This window comes from Felis catus, chromosome A2 (genome assembly GCF_018350175.1).
Source record: "Felis catus isolate Fca126 chromosome A2, F.catus_Fca126_mat1.0, whole genome shotgun sequence".
Taxonomy (NCBI): Eukaryota; Metazoa; Chordata; class Mammalia; order Carnivora; family Felidae; genus Felis; species Felis catus.
This window is the reverse complement of record NC_058369.1, coordinates 11,669,751-11,686,683: the sequence shown is the minus strand read 5'-3', so window position 1 is coordinate 11,686,683 and position 16,933 is coordinate 11,669,751. Positions and strand designations below refer to the sequence as shown.

Below are 16,933 nucleotides of genomic sequence, written 5' to 3'. Positions count from 1 at the left end.
TTGCAATGATCAGACACACAGGAGAAAGCATCTATGTTTGTTTCAGTGAACATAGTGACCATGGAAACATAGTGAAGAATTCTGGGGTAAGAAAAGTTTGGGTATCTTAGATAGGAACAGAGGTCAGAGTGACCAGAGAGTAGTGGCACTATGGGTTCTCCACTGTGACCCTGAGTTTCAAACATGCCCCTCAGTCAGTCTCTAACGGTGGTCCCTCTCCTACTCAAACACCTCCTATGGCACCCTATTGCCTACAGGATAAAAGCCCTTATTGGGCTGTGGGAGAACCCGCAATCAGCATGGCGGGGGGAGTGGGGGGGCCGTGGTCAGCTGGAAAGGCTGCCAGGGTCTTGTGTTCATACACCAGCCTCCCCTCCACCCCACCTCTCGCCCTCGCCCTCCCACTGCGTTCCCGCAGGTCCCGAGCGCCCCCTGCTGGCTGTCAGTGGCGCTTGGGCAGAGGAGACCACCAAGTACTAGTCCTGGGAATCCACCAGGGGGCGTGTGTAGGGTCGGGGTGGATCCCAAGCCAGGAGGAGCTGGCGGGTCACTGGGGGCTCGAGCTCAGCGGCTCCACCCGCAGCCAAAGCCCGCCCTCGGCGCGCAGGATGAGCTCCCACTTCCTGCGCGGCTCCTCCTTGTCGGGCAGGACCCGAAAGCGCAGCAGCGTGAGCGCCAGGACCACCTTCATCTCCGTCAGGGCGAACGTCTGCCCCAAGCAGTTCCTGCGGGCGGCAGTGGGCACTCACTCGCTAGGGACCCCAGCAGGTCCCTTCACGCCCCGAACCTGGCCCGGGACCGCCAGCCCCTCCCGCAGGGATACCGGAGGGAACTAACCCTGCCAGGGACCCCCATACGCGCGTCTCTGAGCTTGGCTCAGATCCAAGCCCTGAGCTCCCAGACAGAGGGAAGGGGCTCTGAGCACACCGCGGAGCCCTCCTTGGACCCAGCCACCCCCCACTGCCCAGGCCTTTACCCCCAACCTCTGAAGGAGGGGAGAGAAGGAGAACCATCCTCAACACGCCCTTTCCCGCCCGCACAGCCACGTCTGGGATCTCAGGCCCAGGCCCCTGCCCTCACCACCTCATCCCCACCTCAGATGCCCGCTGCGCTCACCTGGGTCCCGCGGAGAAGGGAATAAAAGCCAGGGAAGACCTTTCCTTGATGTTTTCTGGGTCAAAGCGGAAAGGATTGTATACCTGGGGGCGGAGAGACGCGGGACTGTTGGATGGGGTTTCCCAGGACAGCCAGCTTTGGAGACACAGGTGTGCGTTTCATGGAGGGAGCGATTTGCCAGGTCAGAACCCTGAGCCCTCCCTTAGGCCCCGCTAGGGAAGTGGCCATGGATGAGGGTGGGTGGAGGGGAGGGAGGGGGAGGCGGCACCTCAGGTTCTGGCCACACGGATGGATTGTGGTGGATCCCGAAAATACTAACGAGGCAGATAACACCTGTGGGAGGGGAGGGGCCAGTCAGGAAGGGTTTCACCCTGCCTGATGGGCCCCTCTTCCTGCCCACGAGGCTCCTCCCCCTGGTGTTGTGGGCACCTTTGGGGATGACCCGGCCATCTGGGAGAACGACGTCCTGGGTACAGCAGCGGGAGACGACTGCGACCGGGGGGTGCAACCGCAGACTCTCCTTGATGCACATGGTCAGGAAAGGCAACAGGGCCAGGTCGTCCCTAAGGAAGCCCCCCAACGATTAGCCAGGGATCCAATCGGACTCCCACAGACCTCCAGCTGCTCCCCGGATTCTGTGTCTCCCTCCCTCTCTCTCTCTCAGCCCTTCCCTGTTCTCTCTCTCTCAAAAATAAATATTAAAACAAAATTTTTTAAGTATTTCTGAGCAAAGCCCAACATTCATACAGTACCTTTGAAAGTTAGAAAGTTTTACGTTATACAATTTATTTAAAAAGGAAAAAAAAATCTCTTTGCTGGACTTACCAGGTTATTTCAACAAATAAAAGGCACCCTCCTAGGTGGGATACCTAATATAATGGTGTGGGTTCTTTGTAAGTTAATTAATGTATCCAATACACCCAATTAAAATCTAGTTGGTGTGTTTGGAACTTAGCGATCTTATTCAGTTTGAAAAACGTAAAGTTCAAGAGTTGTGGTCGATTTAAAAAACCAAAGAAAGAGAAGTCATCCACCTGATATTAAGACACATTACAAAAATATGGTGATAATTAAATTAAATTAAAATCAATTCCATTAAAAGGCAGCAAGGCACTGTTGCAAGAACAGGAAAACAGACCCAGAGAACAAGATAGAGAGCTCAGAGACAAGTATGTTAATAGGTAAAAACGAACCATCCGGTAAAGGAGGCCCCGCAACCCACAGACAAGGGATGGTTCAGACACAGACACAGACACCCCCACAGTCTCACCACTACACACACCAAAAGACTGAATCATCATGCACTCCACATATGAGATGGGGTCTTCTCTTACACGTGAAAAGTATAGAAAAAAGGGTAAAAGAAGGTATAATACAGAAGACAACTTTCTGACCGATGAGTAGGAAAGAATTCTTAAAACCCCAAAACAGCAACCAGAAGACAAAAAAAGAAAAGGAAAAGAAAGGAAAGAAGGAAAGAAAGAAAGAAAGAAAGAAAGAAAGAAAGAAAGAAAGAAAGAAAAGGAAAGAAAAGAATGAAAGAGAAAAGAAAAAAGAAAAAAAAGAAAAGAAAAAACATGCACAGAATTAAGGATTTCTGTTTAACAAAACACTCCATTCTAGGGAACAATTAACATTCAGATGAGAGATTCACAGAAGATAGTTGCAATAAATATATAGATCTAGAAGAATATCTTGAATAGACAAGGAATTCCTACCAATCAACAAGAGAGATGGCAGGCGACTCAAAAGAGTAGACAAAGGACATGGTCTAGAAATTCATGGGAGCTCAAACTCAGAGATTTAAAACATGAAGAGATGGGGCACCTGGGTGGCTCAGTCGGTTGAGCATATGACTTCGGTTTACATCATGACCTCGAGATCCATGAGTTCGAGCCCCGCGTCGGGCTCTGTGCTGAGAGCTCGGAGCCTGGAGCCTGCTTTGGATTCTGTGTCTCCCTCTCTCTCTCTGCCCCTCCCCCGCTTGTGCTCTCTCTCAAAACTAAATAAATAACCATTGAAAAGAAATAACTAAATAAAACGTGAAGAGATGCTCCACGTCGCCGATTACCAGAGAAATGGAAATTATATAGCAATGGGAGGTTACCTCATATGTATTCGAGGTGAGAATTAACAAGGTGGGTGATGGTAAAGCCCGGCTGAGGCACCAGGGTGGGGGGACCCCACGCACTGACAGTAAAGGTATGGACAGGAGCAACCACTCTGCAAGGCATCGGCATGGTCAAGGAAAGGCGATGTGTGTTTCATGACCCAGCAAGTTGGCTCTCAGCCTAGGACCTGGAGAGATTCTCAGACAGGTAGATAAAGACATGAACACCAAGAGGTTCATTGCGGTCATGAGATGGAAACCTCCTGGATATTTTGGTCCAAGGGACTAGAGAGGAACTTTCCATATGACACCGTTTGAATTGGTACCAAGTGCACTAAGTGTTTGAAGTTGAGAGACACACAAAAACACTTCTCCACTTCACACAACTGCTGTACTGAGCCCAGCCTTGAACTTGAAGGCACTACCTCCAAACTGTTCAGTCCACCATCTCCTCCCCATCCTTCAGCCCTTGGCCCCCAATCTCCCTGGAACCCCCAGGCTCCACCTCATCTCCTCCAGTTTGAAGATATGTTTAATTCGAATATCTGACTTGTCTCTCCCATGCTCAAACATCTCCCATGGCTCCCCACTGCCTTCGTATATTAGTCACGAATCTCCCCTCAAGAAAGAACTTGATGTCCAGCTCCAAGGAGTGCAGTCGGCTGACAGCCTCCAGTTAGAGGGTCTCTGGGCTCTGCAGCAGCATTCAAGCCAAGGCCACACTCTCTTGGGCAGGTCCCAGCCACTGAGAGAGCATGGTGGGCCCCTACTTTCTGATCACTTCTGCCCAATGTGAGACTCCCTCCCTAAGAGCAGTATCCCTGTGCACTTTTATCTTTTATCCAATACTGTCTTCCCAGAGGACTTGAACTGACACCTTTGGAAAATCTTCACGTGGTTTCCAAAGCAGACCAAGAAGGGCTTCCATTACCAACTACCAGCTCCAGCCTCACTGGGAGCCTCGCAGATGCTTCACACTGTAAATTTCACAAGGATCCAGCCACGTTTACTTCCTCCCAAACACGCCAGGCCCACCGCTGCATGCCTCCATCAGGGCCTTTGCACAAGCTGTCCATAAGGCCTGGGGCACTGTCCACTACCCATTCCCACAGGGCTGAATTCATATTTGCTTCTTTGCTACCCAGCCTCACCCCTTCTTTCCTCCATGATCCAGCCTTGACCAAGTAGGACTTGAATGGCACTGGACATGGAGTTGAGAAGGGCCGGCAGGGTAGACATGTTTACTGAACCAAGCAATGGGTAACTGTTTTACCTTCAAGGACCACTTGTGAATCCCTGGAATAGATAGTAGGTGGGAATTAGATATAAGAGCAAAAATTAACAGCAGGGGTCTTTAGGGGAAATGTGCAACTTCAGGCAGAAAAGCAAGGGAGAGAAGTTCATTTACTCAACACACGCTGGATGGCATCTATCTGTTCTACACACATTGTCACGGTTCTCCAAGCAGCCCTTGGAAGAGACATTCCCTGACCTGTCCCACCCCCATTTACAGAGGAGAAAAGTGGTACTCAGAAAAGGGAATTGGTTTTATTCAAGTCACATAGCAAGCAAGCAGGGCAATAAATGTGGACACTCCAATCTTTCTGTTGCGTAAGCCTGCTTTCCCCTGCTCTCCAGGATGGGTACCATACCCTTGCCTCTGGGTGCTGCTCCTAGTCTCTCTAAGCAACAATGACACAATCAACACAAAGTTCTTTCCCCTTCCCCAGCAGGGGAGCAGAGCCAATGAGAGGGGTTCCAGAACAGGACATGAGGACCTGCACTCACCATTCAATCTCTTTAGGCTCACGGTCCCTCAGGAGCTCTTGCACCTCCTGCCGACAGCGCTCCTGATACTCTGGGTGCTTCGCAAGGTTGTACAGGACCCAGGAGAGACCACTGGCCGTGGTGTCATGGCCTGAGAAGCAGCCAGACAGGCTTGGGTCTCTGGGCTTGTTCAGCACCAGAGGGCGGACAGCGCCCTTCGTTAGGGCCCTCAGGGAGGATGGGGAAGATGGGGTGGGATGGGGTGGTCCAGGGCCCACCTGCCAAGTCCCTGGGATTGGACAGACTCCTACCCCCTGCAGTCCCACACTGGGATGCTTACCCCCAAACATGAAGGTGTCAGCTTCAGCTCGGATATCCTCATGGGACAGTTCCTTCCCATCTTCATCCTGCAGAAAGGGCACGACCTCCTGAATCACACCGGCTCGGAGGGCACCTGAGTCTCGCCTGAAACACTCCCTCAGGCTCCATCACCAAAGCAGGATTCGTCCCTCATCATCTCTAGAGCCCTATCCCACAGGTCTCCCTGTCTCCAGCTTTCTTCTCCCAAGCTGCCTTCTACAAAGTCATGTCTAAAACATATCCCTGACCTGTCTCTCCCTTCCTCAAGCACCTTCCGTGGCTCCTCAGTACCCGCTGGGTCAAGTCCAAGTTCTCCCATCTGACATTTGGAGTCAAGGTCCATTCTAACTCTTGAATTCTGATCCCAGGGAAGCCCACCTTGGCCAGCAGGAGCACATCAATGAAGTCCAAAGTCTTGGCCTTAGCCTTGGCCTTGAGGAAGTCATGGGAGCCCTCAGTATTGAGGGAGCAGCGCCGCTCCTGGATGATAGCATCTGTGAAGTTGTGCACCAGGTCACAAGCCCTGCGGAAGCGCCGCCCATCAGGGGTGAGGTAGTAGAGCAAGTCCGGGTACAGGAAGATCTGCCTCTGCCGTTTCACCACAAGGGCACTGAGCTCCAAGATGGCAGCAATATATTCACTGGGGCTCCTGAAGGGTCAGGCCATAGAGAACAGCTCCTTAACCCACATGACGCCCTAGGAGTGCCTTCCAACCAGAACCTCAGAAGCATGTCCCTGCAAAACAGAGTGTCCTCCAGGCATGCTTCTCTCTCCACCTGCCATCTCTGTCAATGGAATCATGGCCCAGACCCTGGGAAGACCTTGGGTATCACACTCATCTCTCTTCTGTCCTACACAGTATCTGCCCCTGCCCATTCCTCCTTACTTTCCCCCAAATCTGCCTCATTTTCGCCACCACATTCAAGCTGCCTCCTCCTCAGATTCTGTGTCTATGTGACAGTTGGTCCTCTCTCGAGTCCGATGTCCAAGAACAGCTCTGACCATGGCCTTCTTCTGCTCAAACACCTCCCACCTTCCATCCCTGGAAACCTCAGGATAAAGCTCAGACGCCTTTGCTTCACTTTTCAATATCCTTAAGATTAGCGCCCCCCTGCCATCCCTCCAATCACATTCCCAAGGTGGCACATGCTTTATTCATCCTAGTCCTGTTGGCCTTTATCAAGCATTTTTGCTTACCTGAAACCTTACCTTTCTCTTTCCCTGCCTTGTCCCTCTTTGTCTCACTCTGATCCATCTCCTCCAGGAAGTCCCATCTGATCGCCCTGGCCAGCCCTCCCTTCTCCATCTACTCCCTGGGGTCTACGGTTCATGTTCCCAGGTCCTGAGCAAGCACTCACTCCTGGCAATTGCTGTCAAAACTGAAGACACATTTCTGCAGACTGTCCAGGGTCATGAGGCTGATGTGCTCAAACATGTCCAATCGGGTGCTGCCCTCTGAGACTAGGCGCTTCCACTTGGCCTGGACAGAGAAAGGGGCAAATCTGGGGCTGGGACCTACCTCTCCTGAGCTCCCCCTCAGTCCCAATCACCAGGATGGACTCCCCAAAACCCAGGCTCCTGGTCCTCCACTCCAGGGACCCATCTCCAGGGAGGACCAGGCTTGGGTGGGAATAGAAACTCTTACTATTAAGACCCAATGGCTGGGGGTCAGAAGACCTGAGTTCAAATCCTGGCTCTGCTTCCTACACCCCTGTGTGCCCTTGGTCAACTCACTGCTGCCCTCTGGACTCCACCTGTCAAAGCTTCAGTAACAGTTAAGATGACTTGCTCTGTTGTCAGACAAACCAGGTTGGAATCCCAACTCCATTTATTAGCTCACTTGCTAGCTGTGTGAACGGGAGCAGGCTCCCTAACCTCTCTGAGCCTCAGTTTCATCACCTGTAATGAGACAATAATCATCATCTCTACCTTATATGGTTGTGGAAATTAGATAAGACAACGTGTGCAATAGAACTGGTGCATGAGGGGCAGTGGGGAGGCTCAGTCGGTTACGTGTCCAACTTGGGCTCAGGTCAAGATCTCATGGTTCCTGATATACACCAAGAGCTAAGTAACCATTAGCTATCACCCTCATCTTTCTCATTATCATAGAGGTAGGTCACTGCTGCAAAAATGTCTCCATCTCTTCATCCCTCCCTCTACCTTCACCCTTTGCAATGAGGTTTGGCAGATCTTCCATTAGGAGGTAAAACCTCTTTCTCCAGCTCTTGAATTGGAGCTGGATGTGGGACTTGCTTCCGCCAACAGAAGAAGGTGGAGGTCCCGGTGCCTATTCTGAAACTAGGCTTCAAGAGGTACTGCATGTTTCTGCTTGTTCTCTTGGAGCCCAGGGTCTACCATGCGATCAAGCCTAGGCTAGCCTACTGGAAGATGAGGGACAAATGCAGGAGTCTGGTTGTCCCACCAAGGCCATCCTAGACTAGCCAACCATTAGCCAAGCCCCAAATGTGTGGCAGAGCTGAGCCTGGAAAAGCAGAGCTGTCTCCCAAACGCAGCCATGGCCACAGACACGTGAGTGATTCCAGCCAAAATAAGAACTCTTCTCCGGACTCATCATCTTGCGAGCAATAAAACACAAATCCCTTCAACCTCATGAGTTTTAAGGTGCAGTTCAGTGAACAAAGAGCTACCATACAATCTTCATCATTAGTGTCTCAAGTTTCACAGAGTTTCAGTGAGGCAGATTAGAAGCTAACACCTTCCGAGCACCTACAATGTGCCAGGACCATGATTCCATTACATCATCTTGACCACCCTTTAAGAAGGGCTTATGATCCTCATGTGACACATGGGGAAACTGAAGCTTGGAGAAGAAATAGAATGGCCCGAAAGTCATCTAGCAAAGCCAGGACTCCAGGCCACTCCCTTTTTCCCAAGGCTCCAGCTGGGAAAACCTTTTCCAAGGCCTTGGGAAGCCTTTCCCAAGGCTCCAGTGGGTTTCAACTCACATGCATGATGTCTGCACTTTTGTTGAAAATCTTCACATAGGATTTCAAGATTTCAAAGTGGAAGGCAGGTGTCAGCAAACGACGGTGGTGGCTCCACTTGTCACCAGCAGTCAGCAGGAGCCCATCCCCTAGTAGAGGCAGCCACGAGGAGTAGGCAAGGGCAGTGCTTTCCCCTGAGATCCCAAGGTTGTCCCCAACCGCCTTCACTTAACAGTTACTCACCCAGCCAGGGCCTCAGAAAGCTGTAGAAAAACTTATCCCTGGGCACGATGGTGGCTGGCAGGAGAGACAGATCATCAGGGGTTATAGAGAAGAAGTAGGGATGGGCTTTGGGTTCGGGGTTGGAGGATCCAAGCCAGGGGAATGCATACCCCTCCAACCTCCATAGTGGGGATTGTATAGTGCAGAGTGGGGAGGTGAGGGGGGACAAGACCAGGCTGCAGCACAGAGCAGAGCAAAGGCACAGCCCATGGACCTACCCCTAGGTACTTAGATGCTCCCGAAAATAGGGCACAACACACCCAACATGCCTTGACATGGCTGCTTGCCGGTCCGACATGTTCGAAACACCCAAGCACCAATCAGCACTCCACATATGCCTTTGCACGGACCTAGGACATCGCACCTGTCCCAGAACCCTCTGACATCTCCTGGGACTTCTGACATGGCCCCAACACATGATAACGTGCCCTGACACGAGACAACGAGAGACTAATCATCATCTCTACCTTATATGGTTCTGGGAATTAAATAAGACAACGCATATTTAACACATGAATAACACACACTGGCCTCATGCAGCATCCTCTGAATGGACCCAAAGACGATCTGACATGACCTCAGTGTGTCTCATAGATGGTCCCTGACAGGACTTAAATATGGTCCCACTAATGTCCCAGACATGGCCCAGGTGTGACCTAGCCTTTCTCAGGATTCTCTTCCATCCCGTAGTTATCATTAAGTGCTTAGGCTCAGGGGCTCCTCTGTCCTTAAGAGACCAAATAATGTTGCCACCCTCAGATGCTGAGCTCCCCCCACCACAAAGAGCTGCCACTGCTCCCTCGTGCCTCTAGACCAGCTCCCCACAACACTCTGTGCATCTTCCCCCACAACACTCTGGCCATCTCCCTACCCCAAATCCCCCTCCAACTAAAGGTCCCTCCTCCCAGAAGCAGTTAGGGCAGTCAAGAACACACAGAAGAAGTAAGAGAAAGCCTTTGGCATGCTATGTGACCTTGAGAAGTTATTAAGCCTCCTTGAGACTCCGTTTCCTCACCCAGGAAATGCCCCCCTAGCAGAGATGCCAGTAAATGGACATCTGTGGTATCTGCCTATCCATCCCCTTCTGGAACCAACACCTCGCTCCTCTTCCTCCCTCAGTCCAAGTAGCTAGGGAGGGTGGCCATGCCACTCCATCCTCCGTTCCAGAGCTCAACATATGACCCTAACCCTTAACAATCAAGTTGCGTTGACTAGATGAAGAATTGGTCCCTGTGACCCAAGCCAGGCCAATTTAAGAGAATCCTGCAACTATTTCTGGGTCTGCAGAATGAGCTCACGTTTCCATGGGGGTTCAGCTTCTTAGACACATCTTTGTCAGCATGAGAGTGAAGCTGTCACCAAGGAACACAGAACTACAAGAGAAAGACAGATTCCCAAGGGCACTGTTTGAAGACTGGATCCAACCATGCCTAAAGAAAACATTCCTTCAGCTTTTCAGTCAATAGATTCCCTTTCTTCTCTTAGACCAACGTTGCTGAATTTCCACCACTCACAACTGAAAACGACTGGGAACCAGAGAGAGCCAGGGACCTGCCAGTCACCCAGCAGGTTAATGGCAGGTCTCCATCAATATTACCCACTTCCCTGCTCAATCTGGTCTGTCCAGAGCTCTGAAGAACTGGGAACAGGGACAAGGGAGTGGCTGGGTCGGGTGCTCCTGGGAGAGATACCTGGGGCCTGGAGCAGGGGGGCAACGAACTTGGGGTGGACGAACCGCAGAAGTGGGTAGAAGGGCCCCATCCACCACAGGTGAACATCACGGAAGCTGTGACTCAGACTCTCCATGAACCTGAAGCCTTCTTCATTGCTCTTTACCTGGGGACAGCAGGGTGGAGAGGGTGAGGCCAGGTCAGGCAGCAGCCCCAGAAGCTTACAACTTCCCACTGCATCCCCCCTTCTGCCTGCATTATTAGTCTACACCTCTACATCTCACCAAGTCAGCTTCCCTTTGTTGGTCTGTTTGTCTCTTTTTGTGTGTCTATCTATGTGCCTCTCCCTCTCCCTTCACTCTCACAATATTCATCTGTTTCTTTAGGTAGGTGATAGACATCCAGATGATAATAGCTAGATGATGGAGAGCTACATGATGATGATAGATAGATAGAGAGATGATAGAGAGAGAGAGAGATAGATAGATAGATAGATAGAGATAAATGATAGAGAGATAGACACACACAGAGAGAGAGAGAGAGAGAGAGAGAGAGAGAGAGAGAAGGAGAGAGATAGAAGATAGATGACAGATAAATGGGAAGATGGTTGGATGGATGCATGGACAGATGGATGGACAGAGAGATAGATGGATGCATGGATGGATGGATGGATGGATGGATGGAGGGACAGATGGATGGATGCATGCATGGATGGGTGGATAGATGGATGCATGCATGCATGGAAGGACAGATGGATGGATGGATGCATACATGGATGCATAGATGCATGGATGGATGGACGCTTGGAGGACGGGTGGATGCACGGACAGACGTATGGATGCATGCATGCATGCATGGGTGGATGGATGAAGAGAGAAAGGAAAGAGATGAGAGATGGATGGGTAGATGATAGATGATATGTTTGTGTATGTTTCTTTTACATTCTCTGTATGTCCTCTCTGACTCCCTCACTTTTTCTCTGTATCTCTCTCTTTCTTCACCTCTATTTCCCTCTCCATCTCTGCCACTACACTTGTCTGTGGCTCCTAACCTGCACACCCTCCATGGCTCCCCAGAACACTCAGAATAAACCCCCTACCCCCACCCAGTCTTGCAGCCCCACTGGCTCTGTGTCCCCTCCACCTTCTCCCTGTCTCTCACCAGCATTGCTCTTTATGCACTCAACTCATGGTTGCTCCAAACCCCGATGCTCAAACGGCAGTGGGGTGGCTCAGGTGGTTAAGCATCTGACTCTTGATTTTGGCATGGGTCATGATCTCATGTTTTGTGAGTTCGAGAGCTGCACTGACAGTGTGGAGCCTGCTTGGGATTCTCTCTCCCACTCTCTCCCTCTGCCCCTCCCCCACTCATGCTTGTTCTCTCTCTCTCTCTCTCTCTCTCTCTCAAAATAAATAAATAAACTTTAAAAAAAACAGGTGTTTGCTCTGTCCCCTCCAGGCCTTTGAGTGGGCTATTCCTCTCCACAGTATATGCTTTCTCTTCTTTTCTTAAAAAATTCCTACCCATCAGTCCAGACCCCCTTCCAACAACTCCTTCTCTAAGAAGCCTCCCAGCCTACCCAAACAGCAGATGCCTTGCTTCCCTCTGACATCCCCTTACTGCTGTCTCTCCGTCAGACCCACTCTGACCACACAGGATTGAGGGTGTCTCTAGTTCTACATGCCCAAGATTGGGGTTCCCCCAAGACAATACCTGGGACTGAGCCTCGCCAAGGACACTCCTGAAGCAGTGTCCAAAAGAAAGCAATGACCAAGGTCGCCCAAGAGCAGAAAGGACCTTGGAATCCACAGGGACCTCACAGAAGCCTGGCAGGGAGGGGTATGTGGCCCTCAGATGCTGCCACAGTGCCCATGGCCACATATTCCAGATGGGTACCTGTGGCATGATGACAGAGCAGGCAATGCCACGGTGGCAAGAAATGATGGGAGCCCAAGCAGATCATAAACCTGCGAGTAGGCAGCCACCAGCTGAATTAAGACCCTCAAGCCCTGCTCTGTGGGGTGGACCTACAAGCAAGACAGGGGCCATCACCTCCACAGAAGGAGCCACGGCAAGTTCCCCTGCAACCTCTGCAGTGGTCAGTGTGTCCAGACTCTGCATAGATGGAGGGGATCTCTGTTTCCTCCTGCTCCTTCCCTTGGGGGCAGAGGGATCCTGCAAGACTCTCCATGTCCCAAGGGTCCCTCCCAGGACACAGGGAGAAGACATGCTCTCTGCCCCCAGAGAGGCCGACCTTGGCTTGAGAAGTCAGATCTTTCTTCTCCTGGGAGTCGTGCCAATCTCAGGGAGGTGCCCACGGGAACAGCAGGGTGGCCTCACGTTTTGTACTGGGGCTCGTTCCCATGACCTCTCATGTCCTGGCCAGTCCACACAGCCCCCCCCCGCTCCCCAGAGGGTGAAAGTATGCAGACCTTCCAGCTCTGAGACAGACCCCAGGACACGGGTGTGAGCTCTGCCCATCAGTCAAGAGGGCAGCTCCCACCTACGACCTCTTCTGCCCGCCAGCTTCCATGGTGCATCCCATCTGTCTCTCTGTCTGTCTATCTACCTCTACCTATAAACCTATGGGCTCTCTATGAACCTATCCCCTGAACCTATGGACTCCCCCATCAGCCGTGCCTTTTACAAATGAAGAAACCCAGGCCGCGTTCCCCAAAAGGAGAAGGAGGGGGGCTTGCCTCCCAGTGAGGCATCCTCTCCAGTCCCACGGGAAGCCCCATCCTGGCCTGACAAATAATTCCACGTGCTCCAGACAGGTGACTATGAGTCATTTTCACTTTTGGGACTGATCCCTGCTCCTTATGAACCCTGAGGCATTTGAGGAGATTGGCCCAGAGAGGAAGAGTGACTCAGCTGAGGTCACACAGCAAGAGGGACTGGAGGAGAGAAGAGTGACCAAGACCAGCCTCCATGGCCAAGCCCTGGAACAGGGAGTGGAAACAGTAACTTTATAACATTCCTGCTGCCCCCAGGGTTTGTCAAGAACATTCCCAGACCCAGCATCTCAGGCAAAGTTCACAATGAGCTTGGAATGCCCTCTTTCCAAACTTGGCCATAATGATCAGTAAAATAGCAGGAAGTCCCTCCCCCAGCTTGGTCCTCATGCTGGGCAGTTAAGGAGAGCTGTGCTCCTCCCTCAGCCTGTCTGGGGATGGGAAGGGCTAGCCACTCATCCGTTTGACCTTGAACACGGCAGGTAATGGCAAGCTCACCACCTATGTCATCAAACACTTACCTGAGTGCCTACTTTATGCCAGCTCCTGGGCTGGACAATGTAGTATCTGATCCCCAGAGCAACTATCCAGGTAAAGAGGTGGAAAGTAAGTAACTGGACAATTAATTCTTTACATATGAGTAGACCCAAGTCAAAGGTCCCTGCAGGTGGGGAGTCAAAGAAAGCTTCTGTAAGGGAAAGTGAGCGGTTAACTTTATTCAGGTTGGGCAATGGGCCCATTGGGACATCTCAGCAGGGAAGTGTGGACTGAGAGGAAGCTTTCCTGGGGAGGGGTGTAGGTGGAGAGCTGGACCCCTGTGAGTCGAGGTGGGGAGGTCATAGGTAATTCCTGTAGGTAAGTGAGCAGACACAAGGGAATGGGCCAGGTAGGGAGCAGACCCTGGACAGCGCCCCTGAGAAGGTCTCTGGGGTAGCCATGGACACTGGGAATGCCAGGGGACCCTGCTCTGTGCAGCCTGCCCTGGGAGCCCTTCAGAGGGACATTAATGTGGGGAAGGGAGGCAGGAAATGGATCCCAAACAGGCTAGGGGTGTGAAGATGAAGATGTGGAAATGGCCTGGGATGAATGAGTGATTACAGAACAGCTCCCTAGCCTTCCTCCTTCTCTGCTGTCCCAGACCCCAGCCCCACCCCAAGTCCCCATTCCCCACCCCTGGGAAAGTGCATCCACCCCGATGCCCCAGGCCCGTGCTGCCACCCACACTCACCGGTCCCATGTGACACCAAAACCAGTGCTCCTTCGGAGGATGTGGGAAACACCGGAGGCGGCAAAAGGTGTCATAGAAGCTGTAGCTCCAGGCCAGAACGCGGGCCAAGAGCCAGAAGACCCCCACCAGCAGCAGGAGCAGCCATGGGGAGGCTGCCACCTGCCCGAGTCCCAGCCAGGACAGGCTCAGCATCCTGGAGGCAGAGGGGACAGATTTTCCTGAGGCCGAGGAAATGGGCCCAAGGGTGAGCTCTCTGGACTCTTCAGGAACAGAGGGAGAGCCCCTCCCCCACACCGGGATGAGAGGGGCAGGGACAGACAGGGGTAGGCATGATGAGTGCTCAGCACTGGGCAAATGGTGATTCAGAGAGGGGAGGAGGACCTAGACAATTCCAGAGGGAGAGGCAGAGTGAGTGAGAGGGAGAAAAAGAAGGACAGAGACACAGAGAGGTAGCTAACCACCCACCAATAGCCACTCTGCTCCCAGCGGCTCTCTGGAGTCACCCCACCCTTGGGCAGCATCCTTTGCTACCCAGGATCAAGACCCCCAGCCAGGTACCTTCAGACCACGGCAGCTTATCCACACAGCCTCCTCTTCCCTCCTCTTGGAAAGTCTTTGTCCCTGGTGCCGGACCTAGGGGACACTGGCAGTGGCCAGGCTAAACCAGCCAATCCCTGCCTGCCTGCTTACCTCATCCCCACCTGGCAGTGGCCCAACTAGTAGGTGAGGGAAGGGGACTTCCGTGTTATAAAGAGAGTATGGGATTGCATCCTCAGAACTCAGCACCTCCCATGTGGGGTGGGGGATCTGTAGAGGGATGGGCAAAGTGACTCCTGGGCGCCAAGCTAACAGCCACCCCTGCCCTTTCAAGGCCAGCAGGGCACAGCAGGGAAAAGCTTGAACGTGAGAGTTCAGGTGCCATGGGGGCAGGGTCCAGACAAGCCTAGTCCCAAAACATCTCTGGGGCTCCTCTCCACGTATGAGGCAGGTCAGAGGCATGCACCATTTCCCAGCGCAGAATCAGGAAGCCTCGGGCCTCTGGGCTGCACAGCCTGGCAGGAGTTCAAGCCCTGCCTCCAAGCAGCCTAGGGCCTGGGCTGACACAAGACTGCAGAGGGCAGGAAGAAAAAGCCCTTCTGGCTGGGGGTTACTTGCATCAGACTCAGGGGGTAAAGAGCCCAGTGGGAAGAAGGAACCTGGAGGTGAGGGGTTAAGGCTGCAGGAGGCCAGGAGAGGGAGGGGGGCCCAGACAGAGCTGGGAGACCCTGCACGCAGTTCAGCACCCTCCTGGCTGTGACCTTGGGCTGTGCCGGCCCTCTCTAGGCTCAGTCTTGCCATCTGGGAAATGGGATGTCAGATGAGGGCCTGAGAGGGGGACAGAAGACGGTTCCACAGGAAGGTAGGAAAGATCAGGGACCCCCAAAAAGGTAAGTTGCCAAGAAAGAGCTCCTGACTAGTGTGTGTGCTGCTCTGTGCCAGCATACACGTAAAGTAAACCTACTGTTTGCAGAAGACTGTCTGTAAAGTGTGCCTACTATGTGCTGGGTACCACAAAAAGTGTGCCTACCGTGTGTTGGGAACGCGACATGAAGTGTCCCTACCACGAGCCAGGTACGTCGTATAAAGTACACCCACTGAGTGCCCCTTCTGTTTGACACAAATCCTGTCAACTGTATGCCAGGTGTTGACCTAAAGCATGCCTACATGTGCTGGGGACCCTCTACAAGGCATGCCTACTAAGTGCTAGGTGCTCTACATAAAGCACACCTACTGTGTGTTGGGTGTTCCATGAAAAGTATACCTACCGTGTGCCCGGTGCCCTCTTAGAGCTCTCCTACTGTGTGGCAGGTGCCTTACGTAAAATAAGCATACTCTGTGCAAAGTACTTTACATAAAACATGCCCACTGTGCGCCATGAACTCTTTGGTGTGTACTCTGCAAAAACCTTGACTACTGTCTGGCAGGTGCTCGACATTAAGCATGCCCACTGAGTGCCAGGTACTGTGCATAAAATGCTCCCTCTGTGTGCCAGGTACTCTATGTAAAGTAAACCTATTGTGCACCACGTGTTCTGCCAATGAGATAATGAAACATCTCCGCCCCCTCTCCCCCGCACCTGCCAACTTTCTGGGCCAGTGCCCTGGAATCAGAGAGAGAGAGATCCAGGCGATGACATCCATAGGAGGGAAGATGCCTATTTAACAGAAGAGCAAACAAAAGAGGCTCAGAGAAAGCAAGCCTCTCTCCCAAGTTGCAGAGCTGGGAGGATCTCAGGTCTGCCACACTCCCAAGCCCGGGCCAAGCTTGGCAAAGCTACTGAGCAGGGCACGGGCAAAGAGTCGTCCTGACACGGGCAGAGTGCTGGGAAGACCCCAAACCTCCCTCTCCCTCCAGCCAGGGGGTCCTGGTGGCTGGTCCTGAAGCCCTCCATGGGTGGGTTGCACCCTCTTCCCACCCCACCCCCTGATTTCCTCCCCCTCCGTGGAGGCAGCCCTCCCCTGCTGGCAGGCCCACCCATATCAGGGCCAAGAGGCAAGGTCAGAGTACAATGATCCAAGAAGAATCCTGGACATACAAGAGAAAGAGCACCCAGTGCCTAGTGTGGCTCAGCTCACTGTGCACCTACTGTGTGCCAGGAATGGGCAGGCAGCTACAGCAGGAGTGGCATTTGTCCACATGAGCCACAATCCCGTTTTAAGACCTGTAGGTATATCAAC

General features: G+C 52.4%; 1 protein-coding gene across 1 annotated transcript; it reads right to left on the bottom strand.

Moving 5' to 3' along the window:
* Positions 1-14,808, bottom strand: LOC123382513 (cytochrome P450 4F3-like). Its single transcript, XM_045047577.1, has 13 exons — positions 14,682-14,808; positions 14,217-14,409; positions 10,275-10,419; positions 8,545-8,598; positions 8,323-8,450; positions 6,712-6,833; positions 5,732-6,002; positions 5,334-5,400; positions 5,015-5,144; positions 1,546-1,679; positions 1,385-1,449; positions 1,117-1,199; positions 1-725 (listed from the first exon to the last, which is right to left on the bottom strand). The coding sequence occupies exons 1-13, from the start codon at positions 14,735-14,737 to the stop codon at positions 548-550; spliced, it is 1,626 nt and encodes a 541-aa protein (XP_044903512.1). The 5' UTR covers positions 14,738-14,808; the 3' UTR covers positions 1-547.
* Between the last annotated feature and the right edge of the window lie 2,125 nt (positions 14,809-16,933).